The sequence below is a fragment of the Callospermophilus lateralis genome, chromosome 1, assembly GCF_048772815.1.
Source record: "Callospermophilus lateralis isolate mCalLat2 chromosome 1, mCalLat2.hap1, whole genome shotgun sequence".
NCBI classification, from domain to species: Eukaryota; Metazoa; Chordata; class Mammalia; order Rodentia; family Sciuridae; genus Callospermophilus; species Callospermophilus lateralis.
The window spans coordinates 145409386-145432537 of NC_135305.1; the positions used below are offsets into that span (position 1 = coordinate 145409386).

Consider the following 23152-nt stretch of genomic DNA (forward strand, 5'->3'; position numbering starts at 1 on the left):
TGAATTTAAAAATATGCACAATTATCAAGTGTCTTTCAAAGTCTACGCACGCTGCAGGCAGGACCACGCACCAGCCTCAGGGGAAGGGCAGCCTGGGTGTTTCCATGGCTGACCTGCACCCCCAGAGAGCTGGTGTCCTTGAGAAACTTGTCTACCCCTGTGCAATAGCCCCATGTCAATTCTGGGTGCAATGCAAGCATACTCATTCGGGATGCTTGTTCACTTATGTACCATCAGTGACGACTTTGGCAAAACCTCAGAGATGAATCGTGGCCAAAGAAGCTGTGTGACTTGCAAAGTCTGAAACATTTCCTCTCTGGCCCCAAGAAAGTTTGCTGAACGCCCCGCCCCCTCACAGGTAGGCACACCAACATTGTACGTTGCTTACTTTTATTTTCAAGCTTTAATGTCATCACACTGGCACCTGGTGTAGTACTAAGACCAGCCACGTTGTATAAAGCTGTGTTCATTTGCCGTCCCCGCGGTATAATGCTTTGTGTGAATACACCGCAATTTAACTAGCCATTCTCCTCCTGTTGATAGACATCAAGTCCTCTCAAAACAGGACTGCTGGCCGGGCGCAGTGGCGCAGGCCTGTCATCTCAGCGGCTGGGGAGGCTGAGGCAGGAGGATCTCCAGTTCAAAGCCAGCCTCAGCCAAAGCAAGGCCCTAAGCAGCTCATTGAGACTCTGTGTGTAAGTAAAATACAGAATAGGGCTGGGGTGGGGCTCAGGGGTCGAGTGCCCCTGAGTTCAATCCTTGGTATCCAAAAGACAAAACTAACTAAATAAACAGCTGCCACACAAGGGTAGCAGGGATGTGTATTTCAAGTGGCAAAATGACAGAATGGAGAGGAGCAGCCCGCGGAGGGTGCAGGTCAGCAGTGCAGACAGAGGGCGAGCACTGTCCCTAGGTCTTCCACCTGTTGGAGCCACCTTCCCACCTCAAGGTACGGCGGGCTGGGTCTCCTCCTGGCAGAATAAGAGGACCCCACGCACCCATAATAGGAGTCCCGCGTACCTGAAAGTCAAACTGGATGTCCATGTATTTTCCAAACCGGCTGGAGTTGTCGTTCCGGAGTGTTTTGGCATTTCCAAAAGCCTTGGGACACAGAGTGTCATGCACTGTCATTTGAACCCATCTTGCTTGTCAAATTCCTGGCCCCAAATAGCATGCTCACTATGAAAACAGAGCGGGACAGGGACACACCGTCTCCTTCTACGAGGGAACTGCCACCCACAGAGGACTTCATGCCAGCAATGGCAGGGGAAATGTCTGTCCAGAACCCACCCAGGAATACATTAGAAATGGCCTAAGGAGGGGTGCACAGGCCCTGCTCGCTCAGGGGACATTCCCCAACACCAGACCCCTTCTCATAACAAAATTGTTCGGCTCAAGGATCTACCGGGAAATTCCTGCAGCCAGAAACCTCTCTTATATCAAAAGCACAGGAGAGATGACGTGCTCGAGATCACCTAGCAGGTGCAGGAAATGCAATCAGAGCAATGTCAGCTGTGATAAGGAACATTAGCCTGGTGGGTGGCGCACACCTGTCATCCTGGGAGGCTGAGGCAGGAGGATCGGAGTTTAAAGCCAGCCTCAGCAACATAGAGGCCCTAAGCAACTCAGTGAGACCCTGTCTCTAAATAAAGTACAAAATAGGGCTGGGGGATGGGGCTTAGCGGTCAATAACAAAGACCATTGTAACTCTGCAGGTACTTTTTGTGCATTGAACTGTGTAACCCTCAAACCCTCTTAAGAGGCAGATGCTATGACCAGAACCATCCTACGGACAGGTGAGAGGCCCTGGGATCCCTGCTGAAGCTTCCTGGTGACTGTCCACCCTGGAGTAGCAGCCAAGCTGGCCAGATGCCCTCAGCGTGACACTGCGGGTGAGACCCCTTTCCTCCACAGCGACCTGCTCACTCCGACTGTCCTGCCTAGGCAGAGGAACTCTGCCTGGAACTCCCCTCCGTGGTCCTCAGAGACCGGTCACTTACCTCCAGCACTGGATTGGAGAGCAGCAGCCGGTCGCGGGCTATCTGTAGCGACTCGGTCATTGGGCAGGTCACTGCGAAATACTGCAGGATCTTCTTGGAGGCCTCGGTTTTCCCTGCCCCGCTCTCTCCAGAGATGAGGATGAAGTGGTTGTTGAGCTCCGAGCACATCATGCGGTAAGCGTTGTCCGCTATGGCGTAGCTGGAGACGGAGGGGCAGAGACAGGTGCTGCTTTTCCCTGGCAGTGACAAAGGACCCTGCCTCCAGGAAGCCACACCCTACTGTGGGTACCAGGACACTGAGCTGAGACGGACAGCAGACCCCTGTCATGACTTAGTGACTGATCAAACACAAAGAGTGGTCAATTATAAAACTCAACCAACCAAAGGGTTAAAGTGAAGGATCTCAGCAGTGGTGGGAATATGTTTCCAAATTTACCAAATATATTTATCCGGTGCTGAGGATGGAACCCAGGGTCCCATGCATGCTAGGCAAGTGCTCTACCGTTGAACTACAACCCTGACCCCACCAATTTATTTATTTTTTTAAAAAAATCCACCTACAGTTTGTATAAGAATAAGCCAGGTACTACGTGACGTCCCCAGGAGACGTTCTATTACCTATAGGTGGAAATAGGATCTTGTCTGAATATTAAATAATTCAATAAACAGAATATCATCTCTTTCCCTCGAAGCCTAAAGTAGTAAGAATGTAGAGACAGGAGACCAGAGAAGTCTGCAAACTTCTGCAATAACTTTAGGACAGGAGGTGGAGGAATCAGAGAGCCTTTATCTCCAAAACCAGAGCACAGATCGGGAAGGTCTCCAAGAGCTGGTTACTCAGGGCGTGGTGGGGGAGGCAGAAAGGTTCATCAGCATCGTGGGAAGTCGGAAAACTGAATTAAAGACAAGACGGGGGAGAACAGAAGTATCAGCCCGGAAGTCGACCCAAGAGAGAAGAAATTTAGCCCAGCCTGCAAGAACCTGTAGTGCAGACAGGAGACGGCTCATCTGTGGATGAGGGTGGCTGCTGAGGTCCCTCCCAGTGGACATCCTTAGCCACCCTGATTCCCAGGCACCCCCAGATGGCCCTGTAAGCAGCCCACGTCCAGAGAAGACACCTCTCTGGCCGCGCTCAGCTTTCCCAACCTGGACACAAAGATCCCACCTCTTGTGGGTGTAAGCTGAGATTCCAAAATGGCCTGTGACATTTCCAACTGCTCTGACTTATTTCCACACATTAACGACCGTGGAGGGAAGAACCTCAGGACAGGCATGGAGGGTTTGAATGGGTGGACGGTGGGCGGATGGGCGGACGGACAGAAGGGTGGACGGTGGGTTGGCAGAAGGGGGGGTGGGGAAACATGCGGCTGTTACTCACACATGCGGCGGCAGCTCAAAGAAACTGACCCCTTGGTAGAGTTCCATCTGGCTCGCAGTGTAGATCCCCAGCTCCTGGTAGGGATTCACAGACACCAGGAGCGTCCCGATGTAGGTCTAGAGGAAGGGACCGCAGGACAAGTGAGCAGCTCCATTATGCTCCCCGTGTTTGCTCGGGGCTGGGGCGAGGGCATGACAAATGGGACAGGTGGGGCCTCCGCTGCCCAGGGGTCTGTCTGGGGAGGGCTGGGAGACAGCTGGGGACAGGGAAGTGTCGAGAAGGTGGCTGGCGGGTAGGAACGGAGGGCGTGGAGACTCAGGAAGGCCACGTTAGCTCTGGGCTGAGAGAAGCCTTCTTTAAGGTGACATCAGGGTGGACTCCAAGGATGAAGAGCTAGTGGCGAATAAGCAGAGACGGTGTCCAGCTGATGGGCAGGCGTGGCTGTCCCCACCACTGAGAGGAAACGCCTGCCTGGAGCTGTCATGCAGATGAGCAGCTTTATGAGGAGCACCAGAGCCGATCCTGGCCTCACCATGTCCCCTCCCCCGGATGTGCAGGGCCACAGCACCCACCAGCCTTCTGAGACGGGGCGAGGTACCCACTCCAGGCCGGCTTCTCCAGACTTCCGTGTCGGCCTCTATCCCTACCCAAATGTTCAACTACTTATATCTTCAAGTACCACCGACCTAAGACTAATTAGAGACCAAAAAGCTCTAAGATCTTTTGCAGAAAAGATGGCTATCTGGGCTCCTTTGAAAACGCATCTGGTATCTTCAGATGCTGAGTTGGTTGGTGTCAACGCTGGAGGTACCAAAGCTCTGGGTAGGACCCGGCTCCAAGAGCTCTAACCGAGCTTCTAATCTCCAGGACAAACTCGAACAGAACCGAAACAAAGAAGAGGATTCCGACTAAAATTTGCATCATTCAATCCGTAGAAACCTGGTCTCAGGGGTGGAAGATTGTTCTGGAATCTACCCGTTTAATTTGGAAACTTTCAGCTTGGTCATGAAGATTCTATTCTCCCATTTGTCCTTCATGTGAGGTTATTTCTCCTTTGCTTTTATAGAAAATTAGCTTGATTTTTTCCCCTTTTGTACAATTAAGGGTTCTAATTCTGAAAGTTGGAAGCTATAGACATATATATTCTAAGGAACACCTTGTTCATTTCTTCTGAAAAAATTTGGTTTCAACAGCACAGGAACCATTACAAACTAGCTATGAGACACATTATTATTAGACTTCTTCTGATTATCTAATTCACTCTTAACAAAAGCTAATAAAATCTCAAAAACATTAACACACCATGACACACACAGAGACTCTATCAATTTGCCTAAGGGGAATTCACCTGGAATGCCAATCAAACCAGGTGTGATGATCATCAGTGGAGAAGTAATAAAAACTGGCCACTGCTAGATGCAACAAGATGCTGGTAAAAACGTCCCAGTGTTGACCTTTGAAGATTTATGGGATGTGGTGGGACATCTCTCATTTTCCTCTCCTTTTTTTTTTTTTTTTTTTGGTCCTGGGAATTGAACCCAACTACAATAAGTAGTTGCATCTAAGCTGCTCTTGGGTCATCTGTGCAAGATGGATCTTTTTCTTTTTTTTCTTTTGGTATCAGGGATTGAACCCAGGGGGGCTTAACCACTGAGCCCCAGCCCCAGCCTTTTTAATATTTTATTTAGAGACAGGGTCTCACTGAGTGGCTGAGGGGGGCTTGGAACTCCCGATCCTCCTGCCTCAGCCTCCCGAGTTGCTGGGATCACAGGTGTGTGTCACCGCGCCCGGCTTCTGTCCCCTTTCTTTCAGCAGATTTCTTTCAGGAACCCTCTCCTCCAGCTCTCCCTCTGTAGGGCGGGGGGCTCTGGTCCTACCTACCTCTCTCTCCCAGGGTGGGTCTGGTAGCCCAGGCTGCCCACTCTGGCTGCTCCCCATTCCTAGCCAGGGGATCGGCCAAGACAGGCAAGTGACCCAGGATGCGGCCACCAGAGCCAGTTTCATCAGCTCTGGGACATTTGCTGACCTGTCTCGGTAGCAATACTGAGCTGATAAGATGTCACCCTGGAGCTGGCGCCCATCATGCCACAAGGCAGAGAGACAGCCCAAGACGGAATCAGGTACCAAAGACAGCAGAACAGAGAGAGGGAGAGAGACGCCTCGGGACATCGTCGGAAACCCTAGGTCCCTTCCTGGACCCCAAGGCTGTGTGGGCCCATTCCGTTTTGTGACCGAGGCCAGTTTGAGTTGAGACTCTGTCACTGGCCACCAGAAAGCCTCAGCCCGAAGGATCTGAGTGCGTCTGGCAGTGATCCCTCCAGCCTCCTCTAGATGGATAAAGTGACCCGGTCCCCATCATCGAGGCTGGGAAGGTGGGGAGAGAGCAAGCGATCGCGGGGCTCAGCTGAGGAGGGGTTAGTTACGTAGATGAGGTTCTCGTTGAAGCGCTTGCGAAGATTGTCCACGAAGGCGGATTCGCTGGTGTGCGCGTCCAGCAGCACAAAATCCTGCACCCCGACCTTGTCGCGGGCCGTCAGCGTCCCCTCCATGTGCAGACGGATGTGCTCCCTCCTCACCTCTTCTTTCTACGGGAGACAGAACATTCCTCAGCTGCTCCTCCGTTCAGAGTTTTTACTCCACGTCCCGTGCTCAGCCCTGGGAGAGCACCGAGCCAGGGTTCAAATGCAGCCAGAAAGTTCCTATGGGCTATTTGGACAGTACGTCCCCTTTTCTGTTTAGATTCACACACGCCACAGGGGTACCGCTGACTGCAGGGTCTGGACAGTCGCCTGCTGTTTGGGTGAGGAGCCAGAAGGGCCATCCTCTATAGTCCAGGTGTGTGTAGGCTCTGCCATCGAGGCCCGTGACATTCACAGGACAGAACTGGCTAAGGATGCATTTCTCAACACCTCCTTATCATTCAGTGACACATGTGTGCCTGCATGTGTGTGTGTGTGTGACGATAGCACCAGCGGCTTACTGACACAGTATAACGGTATGCTGAGGGCTGGGCGAGTATCATCTCAGGTAACCCTCATTCTGCCCCTGGGAGCTACTGTTCTCATGCCCCTGTGCAGACGAGGAAACCGAGGCACAGGAATGTTGTGAACCGTGCCCACCATCTGCCAAAAGGCAGGGCCGGAATATGAAGGTACACAGCCTGGCCCAGAGCGTGCATATAGTGTCCTTGGCTGCACTCACTGTGGACTCCCTAGGTGAGCCGTGGGTGGGAAAGGACATTTCCCGTTCCAGCAGATTCTTCAAGAAAAGACACTTGGAATGTCCTTCCGCAAGGCTGAGCTTCAGACCTCGCTGGAGAAGGTGCGTGGCCCAGAATCTCACTGGGCCCATGGTCACCTGGCAGCAGGACAACCCTCCTGGGCCCAGAGGAGCGGAGTGAGCTGGAGGGCTCTGTGAGGTGGGAGGCATGGAAAGCCACCAAATCAAGCCCCGGGCCTCAGGCAAGCTGGGGTGAAGGGCGATCACCCTGGGAGTGGCCAGCTGTAGGGTGAGGCCCGGAACCTACCACACCTGTGTCATATAGTGTATAGGACTATGGCCACGTGGTCATCGGGCCTTAGGGACAGTGGGCTCTGGGCACGCAGGCATATCCCACCCCCCCACACCTGCCCAGCCAAACCAGGAAAAGCAGAGGCAGCCAGGGGAACCAGGAAGAGCCCCGGCACCGACCCTCCAGCGCCCTCTAGGCAAAATTCACATTGCATGATTGCAAAGCAGGTGCTGAAGGGTGAATCTGGACCCCAGGGGCAGACAGGCAGAGGTCCTAGATAACCAACCCCAAAGACAGAGTCTGAGGACTCACATTTCCTAGCTTTAAGTAATCAAGACGGAAGTAAAAGGCTCTCCTATACAATCCAGTTGTTTTTTGACCCAAGTACCAAATAATTCAGTGCAGAAATGAAAATTCTTCTCAAGCAACGATTCAGGTACTGCTGCAGACCCACAAACAAACAGACAGACAAAAAAATTGCATTCAATCCCTACGTTACACCATGGGTCTGTACATAGATAAGATAGATATATTTGTAAACTTGAGATGGATCTTAGCCCTAAATGTTAATGTAAACTCTAAAATGCCATTAGAGGAAAACAAGAGAAATATCTTTGCAACCAGAAAAAGACAAAATGTTTTGAGGACACAGGAAGAAATGATAATTAAAGAAAATAGACTTTAGCAAATATAAAGCTTCTCATCAGAAAGACATTGTTAAGAAAATAAAAAGGCAAAAAATATCCACAAATACATAGCTACAAGGATTTGTATCTTGAATAAAGATAGCTATGGCTGAATAATAGAAAATATCCCCATAAAAACTGGGCAAAAGACAGGAATTCAGGGCTGGGATTGTGGCTCAGTGGCAGAACTCTTGCCTCGAACATACAAGGCACTGGGTTTGATCCTCGGCACCTATAAAATAAAGGTATTGTGTCCATCTACAACTAAAATTCTTTTTTAATTTAAAAAAAAGGAATGTGCAATTCACAAAGCAAGATAAATGACCAATAAGAACATTGAAAAGTATTCAGCATCATTTATCATCAGGGAAGTGCAAATTGAAACTACAAGGAGATACCACCAGAACGGTTAACATTAAAACAATCTGCAACACAGGTCTGTTATGGTGGTGCATGCTGATAATCCCAGGGACTCGGGAGGCTGAGGCAGGAGGATTGTAAGTTCAAAGCCAGCCTCAGCAATAGTGAGGCCCAAAGCAACTTAGTGAGACCCTATGTCAATATAAAAAGGGCTGGGGATGTGACTCAGTGGTTATGCACCCCTGGGTTCAATACCCAGTGGTCCCTCCCACAAAAAATACTTACAACACCAAACACTGGTGAAGGATGTAGAGCTGGCTGAACTGCACGTCCACGGCTGGCAGGAATGGAAAAGGCATGCGGCCACTCTAAAAAAAGGCCTGGCAGCTTCTAATGAAGTTAACCCAGGCCTCTCTCCTTTGATCCAGCAATCGCATTCCCAAGTATTTACACAGAGAAGCGTGAGCACTTGCCACAAAGAGACTTGAACACGAAGTTCGGCCCATGCTCCGCTTGGCTTATAATGGCCCCAACTGGAAACGGTCCAGACACCCTTCAGCCGGAGAATGGAGGGGAACATCTGTATCACACAAGGAGCTCGCCACAGAAGGGACACAACGCGGACACGTCATCGCTCGGATGACTCTCGCTGGACATTGTGCCCGCTGAAAGGACCCGGACACAAAGGCGTGCACACTGTGTGATTCCATTGGTGTGACATTCGGGGACAAGCAAAGCTAATCTACGGTGAAAAAAACCACAACAGTCGTCGCCTGCTCGGGGGATTGTGGCCCAGAGGCTGTTTCTGGAGTGATGGAAACGTCCTGTAGGTTGGTAAGGCGTGAGGGCAGCTGACTGCCAGGATTCATGGGGACAGTTTGGTGCATGTCGGTGTGTACTTTTTTTTTTAAAATGATTTTTTATATATATTTTTAGTTGTTGATGGACCTTTATTATATTCATTGATTTATATGTGGTGCCTGGAATCGAACCCAGTGCCTCACACAAGGGCTCTGCCCCTGAGCCCCAGCCCCAGCCCCTGGATGTGTATGTTTAAGAACATTGAACTGAAGACCCATGACCCAGGGCTGCAGGTGGGTGCAGGGGTCAGTGAGAGTACAAAGGCAGCCTGTTAATAACTGCTGAAGCTGGACGACGGGCCCGGGGAGGGGGTCATCATACTCTCCTGTTCACTTTGTGCAAATTGGAAAATTTTCATAATGATTTTTTTTTTTTTTTAAGAAACAGACCGGCCACCAGATGTCTCCCTACTCTAACCAAATAGGTTCCTTTTCTCCTACATTTCCCGCAAAGGGGTAGCTGGATTCCAAGGCCTGAGCAGACTCAGGATGGATCAGTGCTGGCCAATCACAGGCAGGGGGGAGCACTTCCGGCAGGAGGTGCGCAGGGCAAGCCACTTTTTCCAAGACGTCAGACTTTGGAGTTTGCAAAACCAGTGACATTCCCAAGCTGTCCTTGGTCCCGTGTTGATGAGGTGGCAATTTCCTTGCCCGTGTTTTGGTGGCCCTGTGGTAGAATTCATAAAGGGAAGACAGAATAAATGCTTGGCTGGTAGGTTTCAGAAGAGTTGGCCCAGAGTGACTCATTGTTCCACGGTGACAACGAGCTCTCCAACAGCATTCCGTGTTCACGGGCTCATGTGTATTTGATGGTTCTATGACGGTCATTAGCTTTATTGAGGCTCCCACTTGGGGCAGTTGGGAACCTGTGAAGGGGGATATCAAGTCCTTTGGACGTGCCTTTAAGGATACCGGGCCACGTGTTCACAGACCTCTGATCCCGGCTCTGGTTTCTCGGTGGGAAGACAGAGGCTGGGGGCTCGCTGGTCCTGGGAGGGTCAGTGTTTCTAGGTGTTTTCAGTAGAGAGCCCAAGGCGGTGTTTGTTAAAATATAACACGAGTTCCCTCCGATTCTAGCAACTCGATACATCTCTGAGAGGTTTATACTTAAATTTTCCTTTATCTCTTCCCCTTTCTTCCATTCCAAAATTCCGATTCAGTGATACGAGCAGTTTCTCATTGGCCATATTCCACGCCAAATATGCAAGAGTCTCAACAACATCGACCCCATCACCAGCATGATCACGGCAAGAAGTTGAGATTTTTTTGAATTCCTTGACCTTAGGGTACACTTCAATGCATGGATTCACATTTTTGAATTTCCTCGAGAGAGCTGATCCCCCGTAGCTGTTCCAGAAATGAGATGCACTCAACTGAGGATCATTTCTTTCCTTGAACTGTTTTGTTTGGGGAAATTGATTTCTAAAGGTAATTTTGTTTTATTATTATGTAAAACATTCAATGGTTCCAAAAAACAAGGTGAATTTAGAGAATCAGCCCCCTACCCTTCCCCCTCTATTCCCTCCCTCCTCCTGTGAACAACCATTTAAAAATGTTAGAATTGCTAAGAATTGTTTCTTTTTTTTTTTAATATTTTATTTTTTAGTTATCAGCGGACACAACATCTTTGTTTGTACGTGGTGCCGAGGATCGAACCCGGGCCGCACACATGCCAGGCAAGCGCGCTACCACTTGAGACACATCCCCAGCCCCCAAGAATTGTTTCTTTAAAAATGTCAGTAAATGCCCGTGTCAGTCTGCTTCCTCCTTTTTAGGACAAATGTTTACAAACTCTACATGCTATTTTTTCCCCTCGGCTTTTCACTAGGATATTTATCTCGGATATCACTTTGAAGCTGATTAGAGACACATTTCTCATTATTTTTCAGAATTGCATAGTACTCCACCATTTGTACTTACTGAGCTGCAGTTTTCTCAAGTGGTCTCATCATGAGGGATCTGACAGAAATTGGCAGAAAACAAAGGTAAAAAAGAAAAAAACAATCCCTCAGCGAGACATTGAAATCTAAACACCACAATTAACTGACACCCGAAGAACACTGTACCTGACAAATCCCAGAATATCCATTTTAGTTCAAAAGCACACAGGACATTTACAAAGATTGACATTATCCTGGCCCACGGGGAAAATCTTAAATGTCAAAGGATTTAAATCATAAAAATGTGCCCATCATCAAGCTTCTGGGCCAGTATTGTCTGATATCTAGAATCTTCTGAATCGTCCTACAGCCTCACTGTCCAGGACAGCAGCCACCATCATGTGTGGCCTCCACGCACTTACGATGTGATGGGTGAGTCTGAGGAACTGGATTTTTAGTTTCATTTTGATGCATTTAAACAGTCCTGGGTGGCTGGTGACTCATGCTTGGCAGCTCAGGTGCAGACCCAACTTCCAATTTAAAGGACAGTTAGGATGAAAACCACTTAGAACAGGGCAGCTGTGAGGACCACCTGAATCCAGGCTGAAAGACTCTCCAGGACAGACTGTCCTGTTTCTTCAATATTTGTTGAGAAAAACTGCAAAGAAACCTTTTTTTTTTTTTTGGTGCTAGAGATTGAACTCGGGGGCCCTCAACCACTGAGCCCCATCCCCAGCCCTGTTTTGTATCTTATTTAGAAACAGCGTCTCACTGAGTTGCTTAGGGCCTCACTAAGTTGCTGAGGCTGGCTTTGAATTCATGATCCTCCTGCCTCAGCCTCCCCAGCTGCTGGGATGACAGGTGTGCGCCACCGCTCTGGGCAGGAAACCTATCTTTTAAGAGATGAAAGAGGAGAATGCAAATCAAAACCAAAACCACTTCCTGCTCCCACTTCGGAAAACATCTGGCAGCTCTTCCGAAGGTTGGATAGAGCGACCACAGGACCCAGCAATTCCATTCTTAGGTTAAAAGCCCAAGAACCATGGAATGACCCATGACGTGACCACTGGACTATTCCCTGAATGCTACGAGGACCACTGAATGGCACACTTTGAATAGATGAGTCGTAAGGGCACGTGAGTTAGGTTTCAGTAGTGTCACTATTGAAAAAAGAGATGAAAGAGTTATCAGTGCTCACCATGTGACTATTACATGGGTCCTCGTTCAAATAGCTGACTTTTAGATCTATTATATTCAGGAGTAATTAACTTGTGTGATGCGTGGTTGCCCAGGACCCCCAGGGTGCTTGCGGCCACCGTGAAAGGGTGTGGTGGTGACACATCCTAAATCAACTGCACGGCTCTGGAGCATGCCAAGATCCTCAAGCTACCCATTTCCAGTGTGACTTGTGTGGAATGTGAATTGTGTCTCAGTCAAGCAGTTACAGAAAAGGGCACCAAAGAAAGTCTGGTGGGCATCCTTTTGGGGAGACGTCACAAGTTTATGACAAGGTGAAATTTACATAACATGAAATTAACCATTTACAAGTGAGCAGATTCAGGGGCACTTATTACACTCACAACATCCTACGAACGCTTTCAAAGGAGAAAAAAATGGCCCATAAAAACATGAAATATGGAAATCAAGGCCCCGCTGGAATACAATTTTGTATTTAACAAATTGTCAAAAAATTAAAAAGCTACGGGGGGGTTAGAGATGTGGCTCAGTTTTAGAGCCCTGGCCTAGCACGTGGGAGGGCCTGGGTTTGATCCCAAGCACCAACAAAACACAATGAAACGTTAAAAGTCTCATGTAGCCAGGGCCAGCCAGAACTCTCACCTTGTTAATGGAAATGGGTACGCGGACTCGGGAAAGCGATCTAGCACAGCTTCAGCCATTTCACTCCTTTTGTTGATGTGCAGAGGGAACAAGCATAAAAATGCACACTCGGCAGAACCGGGACATCTCAAAATGGGCCACACCCAGCTTCACCGAGGAGAGCATACAGTACCGTTACCCAGGGTTGTGGAGCGCTCATGGTGTACTAGGCGCGACCCCAAAGGTCTTCATAAACAAATTCATTTGAAACCTTTCAACAATCCTGGAAGACAATACTTCAGCTCTCATTTTGTAAATGGAAAGTTTAAAAACTTGTCATAGAGCTCATGTTAACTGAGATTGAAACCTAAAAAGGCTGACTTCAGAATCTGAGCTTTCTGGGTGTGTGGAGTGCTGGGGATCAAACCCAGGGCCTCACACAGGCTAGGCACGTGCTATAGACACCACCGAGTTACACCCCCAGCACTTTTTAAAAATTTAAGATAGGGTCTCACAATTTCCCTGCTGGCCTCCAACAGGGGATCCTCCTGCCTCAGCCTCCTGAGTAGCTGGAATTACAGTTGTGCCCCATCATGCCTGGCTTCTAAGCTCTTTTTAACAATGTCTAAAAGGGTGAAAAAAAAGAACTTCAAGAAATAGCAACTCCAAAATTATAATAGGAAGATTCAACAAAGATTTTTTACGGTGACGGTCACACTATGCACAGTTGTAAAAACGAAACAATTCCCCATTAGGCTCATCGACATGGTTCAATCTCAAAAAAGAGCATTGTTCAAAGAAAGTTGGTCACATCAGAGTATATATCGTTTGACTATTTGAACAAAGGCCCTCAAGAAAGTAAGAGTAAGCTATACATTATTTGAGGATGCAATTATAGGTGCTAAAGCTACAAAGAAAACCAAGGGTGGTGCTTCCTGTCTTTGGGTGGAGGTAGTGAGTATTTGTAATTCTTCAAGTTAGATTCGTATTATACACACTCCTCTGTGTCTGATATTTTATAAGGCTATAAAGGAAATTAGACTAGCCCCACTTAGGAATCTCAATACCAAATGTCTCAATAAGAGATTAGCAAACTGAGCCAGGCGCAATGGCGCACACCTGTCATCCCAGCGTCTCCAGAGGCTGGTGAAGGAAGATCGTGAGTTCAAAGCCAGCCTCAGCAATGGTGAGGCACTAAGTAACTCAGTGAGACCCTGTCTCTAAAGAAAATACAGAATAGGGCTGGGGATGTGGCTCAGAGGTTGAGTGCCCCTGAGTTCAATCCCTGGTACCCACCCACCCCCCAAAAAAAGAGAAATTAGCAAACCAAGGGCTGGGGCTATAGCTCAGTGGCAGAGTGCTTGCCTGGCATGTGTGAGGCACTGGATTCTATCCTTAGCACCATATAAAAATAAAGGCCTTCTGTCCATTTACAACTACAAAAGAATTTTTTTTTTTTTTTTAAAAAGAGAGTAGCAGGGCTGGGTATGTGGCTCAAGTGGTAGCGCACTCGCCTAGCATGTGTGAGGCACTGGGTTCGATTCTCAACACCACATACAGATAAAATAAAGATATTGTGTCCACCTAAAACTAAAAAATAAATATTTTAAAAAATTAAAAAATATATAAATTAAAATAAAAGAGAGAGTAGCAAACCAAATTCAAAAGAATGTTAAAGGAATAATAAAACAGACCAACTGGGATGGATTCCCAGAATTTTATAACAGAAAATCTACTAGTAAAATAGATTAATCTGGGAATTCAACATTAGAAAACATTAATAACAGATTTACCATATCACTAGATCAAGAGTAAAAAAAATTACACATCTCCACAAATTCTAAAAAGGCATTTGATACATTCAACTTTTATTCTTGATAATTAACATTCATCAAAATCTATACTTATTTAACATCATAAGAATATAGCTCTATTCCACAACCTAACATTTTACTTAATAGTTTAACATGGAATTGTACTTTTTAAAGTCAGGGGGAAAAAACCCACATCCCTCCTTCCAACGTCGTATGTTTGGGAGGTGACAGCCGACACAATTAGATAAGAGGAGGAATGGGAAATAGCAACGCTGGAGAAGAAAAAGACAAAAGCGTTCATTCACTGAGTATTTAGATGGAAAATAAAAAAAAATCAACCCAAAATCACAAGTACAAAATTAATGGACAGAAGTCAATAGCTCTTGTGTAACCACATGATTAGCAGTTAGAAGATGGAATGAAAGACAGGACTCCAGTTACCTACAAAAGATGAAATATAAAATAAATTTACCAACAAATGTGGCAGAGCCTAGAAGAGTAAGTTTAACGTACTCTTGTGGAACTCCAAAGAAGGTCTGAACAAACGGAAGGCTATGCCTTGCTCCTGAATGGCAGGATTCAGTCTCCTAAAGACATCAGGTGAACCACGTCTGACAATACAGTAAATAAAATTTCTTTTAGAAAACCGCCAGAATTTTCTGCATACTTCAAACACTGAACCTAAAGTTTGTATGGAGTGATAAATAAGAACATGCAGGAAGTTTTTCAAAGGTGGGATGGTTGCGGCTTTAGCAGATATTAAGACACAAAAGCAACAGCCTACTTTGATTAATTCAATAGACACGGCGACACACGAATAGGCAAGCATTTCAACATAATGGGGCAAAAATAACAGGCTTGTCCCAAACACATAGGAGAATCCATTCAATGATTAAATCAGGACTGAAAATTTATGGTAAGAAGGTGAATTATTTGATAAATGGCATTATATATTGGTGGAGATTCAGAGACATGTCATCTAAAAAGAATGAATCTGGGGCTGGGGTTGTGGCTCTTCCCATGCGAGGCACTGATTCCCTCCTCAGCACCACATAAAAAATAGACAAATAAAGATATTGTATCCCTCCATAACTAAAAACATTTAAAAATATTTTTTAAATAAAGAATGAATTTTACTGTATGTCAACTGTGCCTTGTTACCCTAACTTTTAACCTAAGTGATGGGACAAAAAAAAAAAAAAAGATGGGTACTTGGCACAAAACAAATTCTGGAGGAAATCAAACACCGAAAAACAAAAGTATAAAAAGGAAGCACTAGAAGAAGATGTGGGTGAAGCAAGAAATGATTTTAAAGATTAATACAAAAGTAAAGCCACAAAAGCACAGATCTGTTCAACCACATAGAAAAAATGTCTGCCTATTAAGGAAGCTGGGGCCTATCCCACATGATAGAGATTAGGGCCTACTTTTTCTTCCATTAGGCACAAGGTCTCTGGTTATATTCCTAAGTCCTTGATCCATTTTGAGTTGAGTATTGTGCATGGTGAGAGATAGGGGTTTAATTTCATTTTGTTGCATATGGATTTCCAGTTTTCCTAGCACCGTTTTTTGAAGATGCTGTCTTTTCTCCAGTGCGTGTTCTTGGCACCTTTGTCTAATATAAGATAATTGTAATTTGGGGGGTTAGTCTCTGTGTCCTCTGTTCTGTACCAATGGTCTACCAGACTGATTTGGTGTGAATACCATGCTGATTTTGATACTATTACTCTGCAGTATAGTTTAAGGTCTGGTATAGTGATGCCACCTGTTTTACTCTTCCTGCTAAAGATTGCTTTAGCTATGCCGAATGTTTTCTTTAACATTTCTTTAATATAAGGAGGCTGATTCATAGTGGGATAGGGAGCAGAAGCGTGGGAGGAATAGATGAACTCTAGATAGGGCAGACGGGTTGGAGGGGAAGGGGGGCCAGGGGATTATTAATGATGTTGGAATGCGATGATCACTATTAACCTAAGTACAGGTATGAAGACATGAATTGGTGTGAATATACTGTGTATAAACCAGAGATATGAAAAATTGTGCTCTCTATATGTAATAAGAATCGTAATGCATTCCACTGTGATATATAAATTTTAAAAAAGAAAAAGAAAAGAAAAAAAATGTCTGCCTAGAAGAAATAACATAAGCAGAGTCAAAAGATGAAACAACTTTGGAAAAATATATTTGTAACTCACACCCAACACAAATGACTGGCTTCCTTGACATATAAAAAGCTTCCACAAAACAATAAGAAAAAGTCCAACACACACACACACACACACACAAACACACACACACACTCACACAAATGAACAAAGGATGTAAACAACAATTCACAGGAAACACAAATGTGTAACACACAAAGAAGATAGGTTAACTCAGCTCCACCCAGAAAAGAAGTGTTATTAAATAAATTGAGATACAATTTCCAGTTTGGGAAATCTTTTTTTTTTTGGGGCGGGGAGGTGCTAGGGACTGAACCCAGGGCCTTGTGCATGGGAGGCAAGCACTCCACCAACTGAGCCATATCCCCAGCCGTCAGTTTTGGAAATCTTATCAAATTTGAGAATACATTCTTGGTGAGGGTGTGGGTATTTCCTACAGGTGACAAGCATGTATATTGTAGAAGAATCTAGTATTTGAGAATGTATTTCAAAAATCAGATATATAGTCTTTGAGGAAATAATTTAAATTTCTAGATATTGATCCCCGTGATATGTTCTTGCATGAATGAGATCATAAGCAACCCAAATGTCCATTCAGAGGGAACAGGTGCATTGAACTGTGGCTCACTTATACAATGGAACCCGACAGGAGCGCAGAATCTCCGGGACAGATTGATACCGTTGGTAGGAAAGGTACACATTCATGTACACATAGGCTCACAGACTCACGACGTGTCCCGGAAAGGACACTCACAAAACCGGAACACTGGAAAAGGAGGCTTCAGTTCCACTGTGCACCCCTTTATACCTTCAAAGTTTTGTGATGAGTGTATGCATTACCTGATCAAAATTTGTAAGTACGTCTCCCCTTGATTCTCTCTCTGTCCCTATTTCTTTGTACTATTTTGTTTTATAACTACTGGGTTCTTATTCCTCAATCTTAGGCAGACCCCTTAGGAAAGCTCTTCAGGGTAAATCTCGCCCATTCATTGTTGTGTTCCCTGCTTCTAGCTCAAGTCTTGCCACAGGATAGTCGCTCAATAAATTTGTCAAATAAGTGACTTAAATTTTTTTTTCCAGTTCTAGACCTTGTGCAGAGTTGAAAGCATCTAGAGAATTCAAAGAGGAGGCAGTCTAGCTAAAGTCCCTGGTCTGTAAGAGAGCACAGGAGAGAGAGAGAGAGATGATTGATGTTGGTTTTCCCCAAGGTCTTCCTCCCACCAACAAAATGTAATACTAAAATGAAGAATAGTAGCTCATTTAGACCCTATTCGCTGCGTTTTTACTGTGCATAGCACATAGTAACTGGGCTGTTTGCAGACCACTGCCTCAGGCTGCATCTAGGACAAGTTGGCAGGTGGGTGGTATCTTGCTCACTTTGTGAAAATAGAAACAGAAAAATTAAGTGACCAGGGAGGCTGTGGAAAGGGCTTGGGATTTGGATCAGTCTCAAGCCTTGCTCACTGCTGAGTAGCTGTGATTTTGGCCAATGACACTGTCTCCTTTGAACCTGGACCTGGGACAGGTGCCAGGAATTCCCTCCCTCCCTCCTTCTCCTTGGAGGCAATCTGCCCCTTCCTCACTCCCGCTGAAAGGTGAGGCTGAGCCACGTGTAGACCAGGGCACAGCACTTCCCTGCCCCAGCTGGTGCGGGGAGAGACCTAAACTGCGCAAGACAGACTCCAGCCTGGGGGTCGGTATAGACAGAGCCACTGCCTCCTGCATCTTGCCATCCACCCATCCATCCATTCATTGGTACTGGGGATTAGATCCGTAGCTTTACTACTGACCTACTTCCCCATTTCTTTTAAAATGTTTTTACTGTGGGACTCCGTCTAAGTTGCTGAGGCTGGCCTTGAACTTGGAATCCTCCTTCCTCAGCCTCCTGGGTTGCTGGGATGACAGGCGTGCACCCCCCCACCCCCCCACCCCCCGGCCCCACACAGCACACTGCATCTCACCCACGACACACGTGCAGCCTGTACCTCACTTTCCTCTTAACAAGATGCTTATCCTAGAACAAGGACCCAGCACATTGTATCAGCAAGAAGTACTTTGTTCTTGGCAGTGACTGAACACTATCCCGTTGTGTACTACCATCGGTGATCGCCTCTTTCATGTCAGGACCTGTCACGAGATCAGAAAACTATCCCTGTCCTTGGTGAGCAGACAGCGCCTCCAACAGTTAGATTGCTTTTTAGCGTTTAGCGCACACTGACCAGTCCTGACATGCTCCAGGTGGAACTTGGCCTCTTCCGTGAGGAAACCAGGAGGAGGCATTTCCCCAATGGGGATTGCTGGTCCAAGGACATTTGGACCAAAGGGCGGCTCCGGCTTCCCCTCTGACAAACAGGGTATGAAGTGCAGTTTCTCTTGAGCTCTCGGGCACCCGCGTTGTGGGGCTTTTCAATTAGGTTTGTTTATCCCGGGATGCGCTACCACTGAACGATATCCGCAGCTCTTTACTTTTTATTTTAAAACAGGATCTTTTAAATTTTAATTTCCACCAGTCATATAGCTGGAGATTTTGATTATCTTCTGGGGAAGTAACATTGCCATATAAAAGAACTGTTAAACTGGGCACCGTGGTGAACGTCTAAAGGCCCAGCTATTTGGAAGGCTGAGGCAAGAGGATCACAAGAGCCCAGGAGTTTGAGGGCCTGTTTAGGCAATATAGTGAGACCCCCATCTGAAAAAAAAAATCATTAAGATGATATCATTTGGACGGGCATGGTGGCGCACACCTGTCTTCCCAGTGGCTCAGGAGGCTGAGGCAGGAGGATGGCGAGTTCAAAGCCAGCCTCAGCAAAAGTGAGGCTCTAAGCAACTCAGTGAGACCCTGTCTCTAAATAAAATACAAAATAGGGCTGGGGAGGGGCTCAGTGGTCGAGTGCCCTGAGTTCAATCCCTGGTACCACCCCCCAAAAAATATTATTTGGCCTAGTAATGCTATCCCTTAGAATTTCTAATGAGAACATATTAGGGGCTGGGGATATGGCTTAGTTGGTACAGTGCTTGCCTTGCATGCACAAGGCCCTGGGGCCCTGGGCTCAATCCCCAACACACACACACACACACACACACAAACACACACACACACACACAGAGAGAACATATTAAACAATTAATAAAATATCTGTATGTCTAGCTGTTACCTTGAATGGTGATTTTTGTTAAATTTATAAAAACAAGATTTACAATAAATGTCAAGTACTTTACACCACTAGACAGAATACACGCAGTAATGCTCATGGAGATTTGTAACGGGATGTTTTCTCCCTTTTAAGGGAGAGCAGAATGCAAAGGTACATGCACACCCATGATCTCGAAATCTACAAAGGGCTGGGAGTGCTGGTGAGCGATAGAGCACCCGCCTAGTATGTGGGAGGCCTGGCTTCCATCCCCAGCACCCCAAAGCAAAGACACACACACACACACACACACACACACACACACGCAGAGTCATTTATTGGTATCCAACAAACCCTGGGGATACCCGAATCCACAGCTGCTCAAGCCCCTTATGGAAAATGGCGTGGGGTCAGCATCCCGCCTGTCCACCTCCCCCTGGATACTTGGACTCACCTCTGGATGACTCGGATACCGACCACGACAAAACTGCGATGTGCACGATGATTCGACTGGACCGTATAGGGAACAATGACAAGAAAAAAGTCTGAACGTGTCCAGCACAGATGTAAGGTGTTTTTGAACATTTTGAGCCACAGTTGAATCTGCAGACGCAGAACTCACAGAAACATAGAGCGCCAACTGTGTGCACGTAGATGCTATGGACATCAGCTGAACTGGGGTGTGAGCCAGACACAGGTACGTGGACACAGGTCCACTGTCTGCACCATTCCTTCTTCCCACGTCCACCTGCTTCCCCACTGATACATCGGACACAGGCTCCAAGAGTATTTGTCCGTCTTTTCCCCTATTGTGATGGCTGATTTCTGGTTTTCCCCTCCTGGCACCCATACCCTCCTCTGACCTCCCCCAGAGGTGCCTGCTGTCCGTTGAGAGTATCCAGCAAGACATTCCCCCCTATTCTAGCCTAGGGACGGATAGGACACAGCTCAGACATCTAGATTCCTCTGTCTGGGAACAGAGACCTCCGCTGGAGGGGCAGGAAGAACAGAGACGGCCGCGGCCAATATCCTGGTTTGAGAGGAACCCAGGAGAGTCCCCCATAGGGACCAGGTGAGCCTGGGAGATGCACCCCAGGAAATACTGTGCCTTGATCAGGGGCAACGAGTGAAATGGAATCACAGCCTCAAGAGAGGAAATTCATCCTGAAGAGAAGCACAGCCAAATTCCAGATTAACTAGCAGGCAATTCACACGCAAAATAAAGCCACATATTTTTCACGGATATCGGTTTATTAAAGGATGCGGATCAAAGGCATTAGGTAGAGAGGGGAATCCTAACTGGGGAGGTGGATAGAAGGGAGGTGAAAGAAGCAAACCAAACCCGGTTTTAGCTCTCCTTGGGCTGGGGGTATAGCAATAGTAGAGTCTCACGGTGCCTGGAGCCCTGGATTAGCCTCAGGACCCTTCTGTCTTGGTCTATATCTGGGCAGCAGTACCTGGGGTTTGCCGGTTGCTTCCCATGATTCACTTTAAGACATAACTATGCTCATCTCCAACTATGCTCACCTGCAAACCCATTGGAGGCAAGAAGCCTTGTTTTATTGGGAAAATTAGCTGGACCTGGGAACCCAGCCTGTAAGTCAGCAAAACCAAAAGCAAATGGATGTATCCAGGAGTTCCTATGGGAAAGGGGGAGACACCAATTCTTCCTTGTGCCTCGGAAAAGCAGAGATCTTCGTTTCAATTTCTCCACCAACACAAAACCCGGTGGCTGTCTCACATCTAAAGCTTCAAAACCCACAAGGATTTCAGGCACCATCTTGCCAGCAGGATCTATTTCTGATTCATGGAGGAGAAAAGCATATTTTTTTTTTCTTTGTACGGACATCAATATCATGATTTCCATCCGGGGGAAAAATAAATAAAAGACGGTAGATGTGTTTGGCTCCGGATCCCACATCCTCCAGGAGACCCAAATGCACTTCTCTCTGTCCTTGAAGATGACGGAGTTAGACACTCTCTTTCACCAAAGATTAGCCGATGATCATCAAAAACAAACAAACAAGAAAACAACCACAGCTAGTCTTGCCTCTGGCTCTCCAACATTATTAGTGAAGTTCAAGAGTCAGAGACAGAGATGGCCAAGACCCTGGCTCTCTTGGCTGTCTTGTTAGCAACAGAACAGCCAGGTGCCATTCACGTGGCCACACTGGGCCAAGAAACACCATAGATTCCCTTCCATGTTGTCATAAAGCAATTCAAGATGGTGGACAAACCAGAGCATCTCAGCCCTTGGGAAGACAGCGACCAGCCCTTCCAGTCCCAAGAGGGTCCCCAACAAAACACACCAGGAAATTCCTCAATAGGTTCCCAACAAGGTGACATCTGACAATCTCTACGGCCTCCTATTTACCCACAGCCCATCCAGGCAAGGGAAAAACTGACGTGTCGCCAGGAGAAAGTGCCCACCGCCCATCCCTGGCTCTCTTGCCGGCTCCTACGAGGCTGGAGGAGTCTTGTAAAGGCTGGAACTGGCCAGAGGTCGGGGTTGGGGGGCGGGGGGAGGCCGCTTCACTTTCCCAAATCAAAAGGGGGTAAAGTAAGTGAGAAAATCCCCCGAGTTCAAACATTCCTTTAAAAACCCCGCAACTTTAAATACTAAATGTGTTTCATGGCTGCCATCTTGAAAAACATTCGTTTGCCAAAGGCGCCCTTTGATTCCCGTTTGGGATGGAAACGCTCGCGGATAATCCATTGAAACAGGCCCGGCACAAAAGCCCTTTGGCAACAATCATGGTGCTTGTGAAGGACAACATTTTTGTGAGCAAAATAAAACATTTTAATGCGCTACAATCCATGACACATATAGCCCTCCATTTCCTTTCAGTAATTATTCATTAGAAAACATTTAACGTCACTGTGGATTTCACACTGGGCAGTCTGGGCACAAAGAACAAGAGATGGCCCATTTATAAGGGGCTAGGGCCTTCTAATCTGAGAAACTCCACGGAGGTGGGGCCCACAGGACACAACAGGCTGGCTAAATTGTGCGGTTAACGGTCAAAGCCCCCCTGCCTACTTTGACACTCATTTAAAGATGACAGGGAACAATAGAGATTTGTTCTGTTCAGCCCTTCTTGTTCTGTCATCTCCATCAGCCCCGCACATGAAACCACCCCGTGCTCCGTCCCACCTGCCATCCCCCTCCCGCCTTGGCCGGCTCTCTCTCTGCTCCTTTGCTCGTTCTCCCTTTAACACAAAGAGACAGGTAAAGAATATCGTGAAAGGGGGCCTTTCAGCATGTCAGCTTTCATAATACAATTGCCTGTCAGGTTCCCTAGGAGCTAGGAGGCGCTCAAACGTCTGGGCTGAGTCCAGAAATTCAGCCCCGCAGTTAGGTTAGTTAGCGGGGCAGGACCCGCTCCCCGGCCACCTCCCAACAGCGGAAGGCCGTCTCTCGGCCACAGATTTCTGCGAACCATCTTTAATCACAACAGTTGGAGACACTGGCCACATCGGCAAGGGACCGCATACCCACTCCTGATGGGCCCTCCAGAGGATCTCTTGAGGGAGCCGACATTTTTAAGC

At 47.0% G+C, this 23152-nt stretch overlaps 1 protein-coding gene across 2 annotated transcripts in view; it reads right to left on the bottom strand.

The window, feature by feature from the left end:
- Window positions 1-5957, bottom strand: part of Myo1h (myosin IH) — a 36280-nt gene extending 30323 nt beyond the window's left edge. Inside the window, exons 1-4 of one of the 2 annotated variants that reach the window (XM_077105227.1) lie at window positions 5802-5957; window positions 3379-3494; window positions 2001-2199; window positions 1021-1101 (exon numbers count right to left, since the gene is read on the bottom strand). In XM_077105227.1, coding sequence (XP_076961342.1) covers window positions 1021-1101; window positions 2001-2199; window positions 3379-3494; window positions 5802-5927 — 522 coding nt within the window. In that variant the 5' untranslated portion in view covers window positions 5928-5957. The remainder of the gene's footprint in view (window positions 1-1020; window positions 1102-2000; window positions 2200-3378; window positions 3495-5801) is intronic. The other variant, XM_077105226.1, reaches the window with a different exon arrangement.
- Window positions 5958-23152: the final 17195 nt, after the last annotated feature.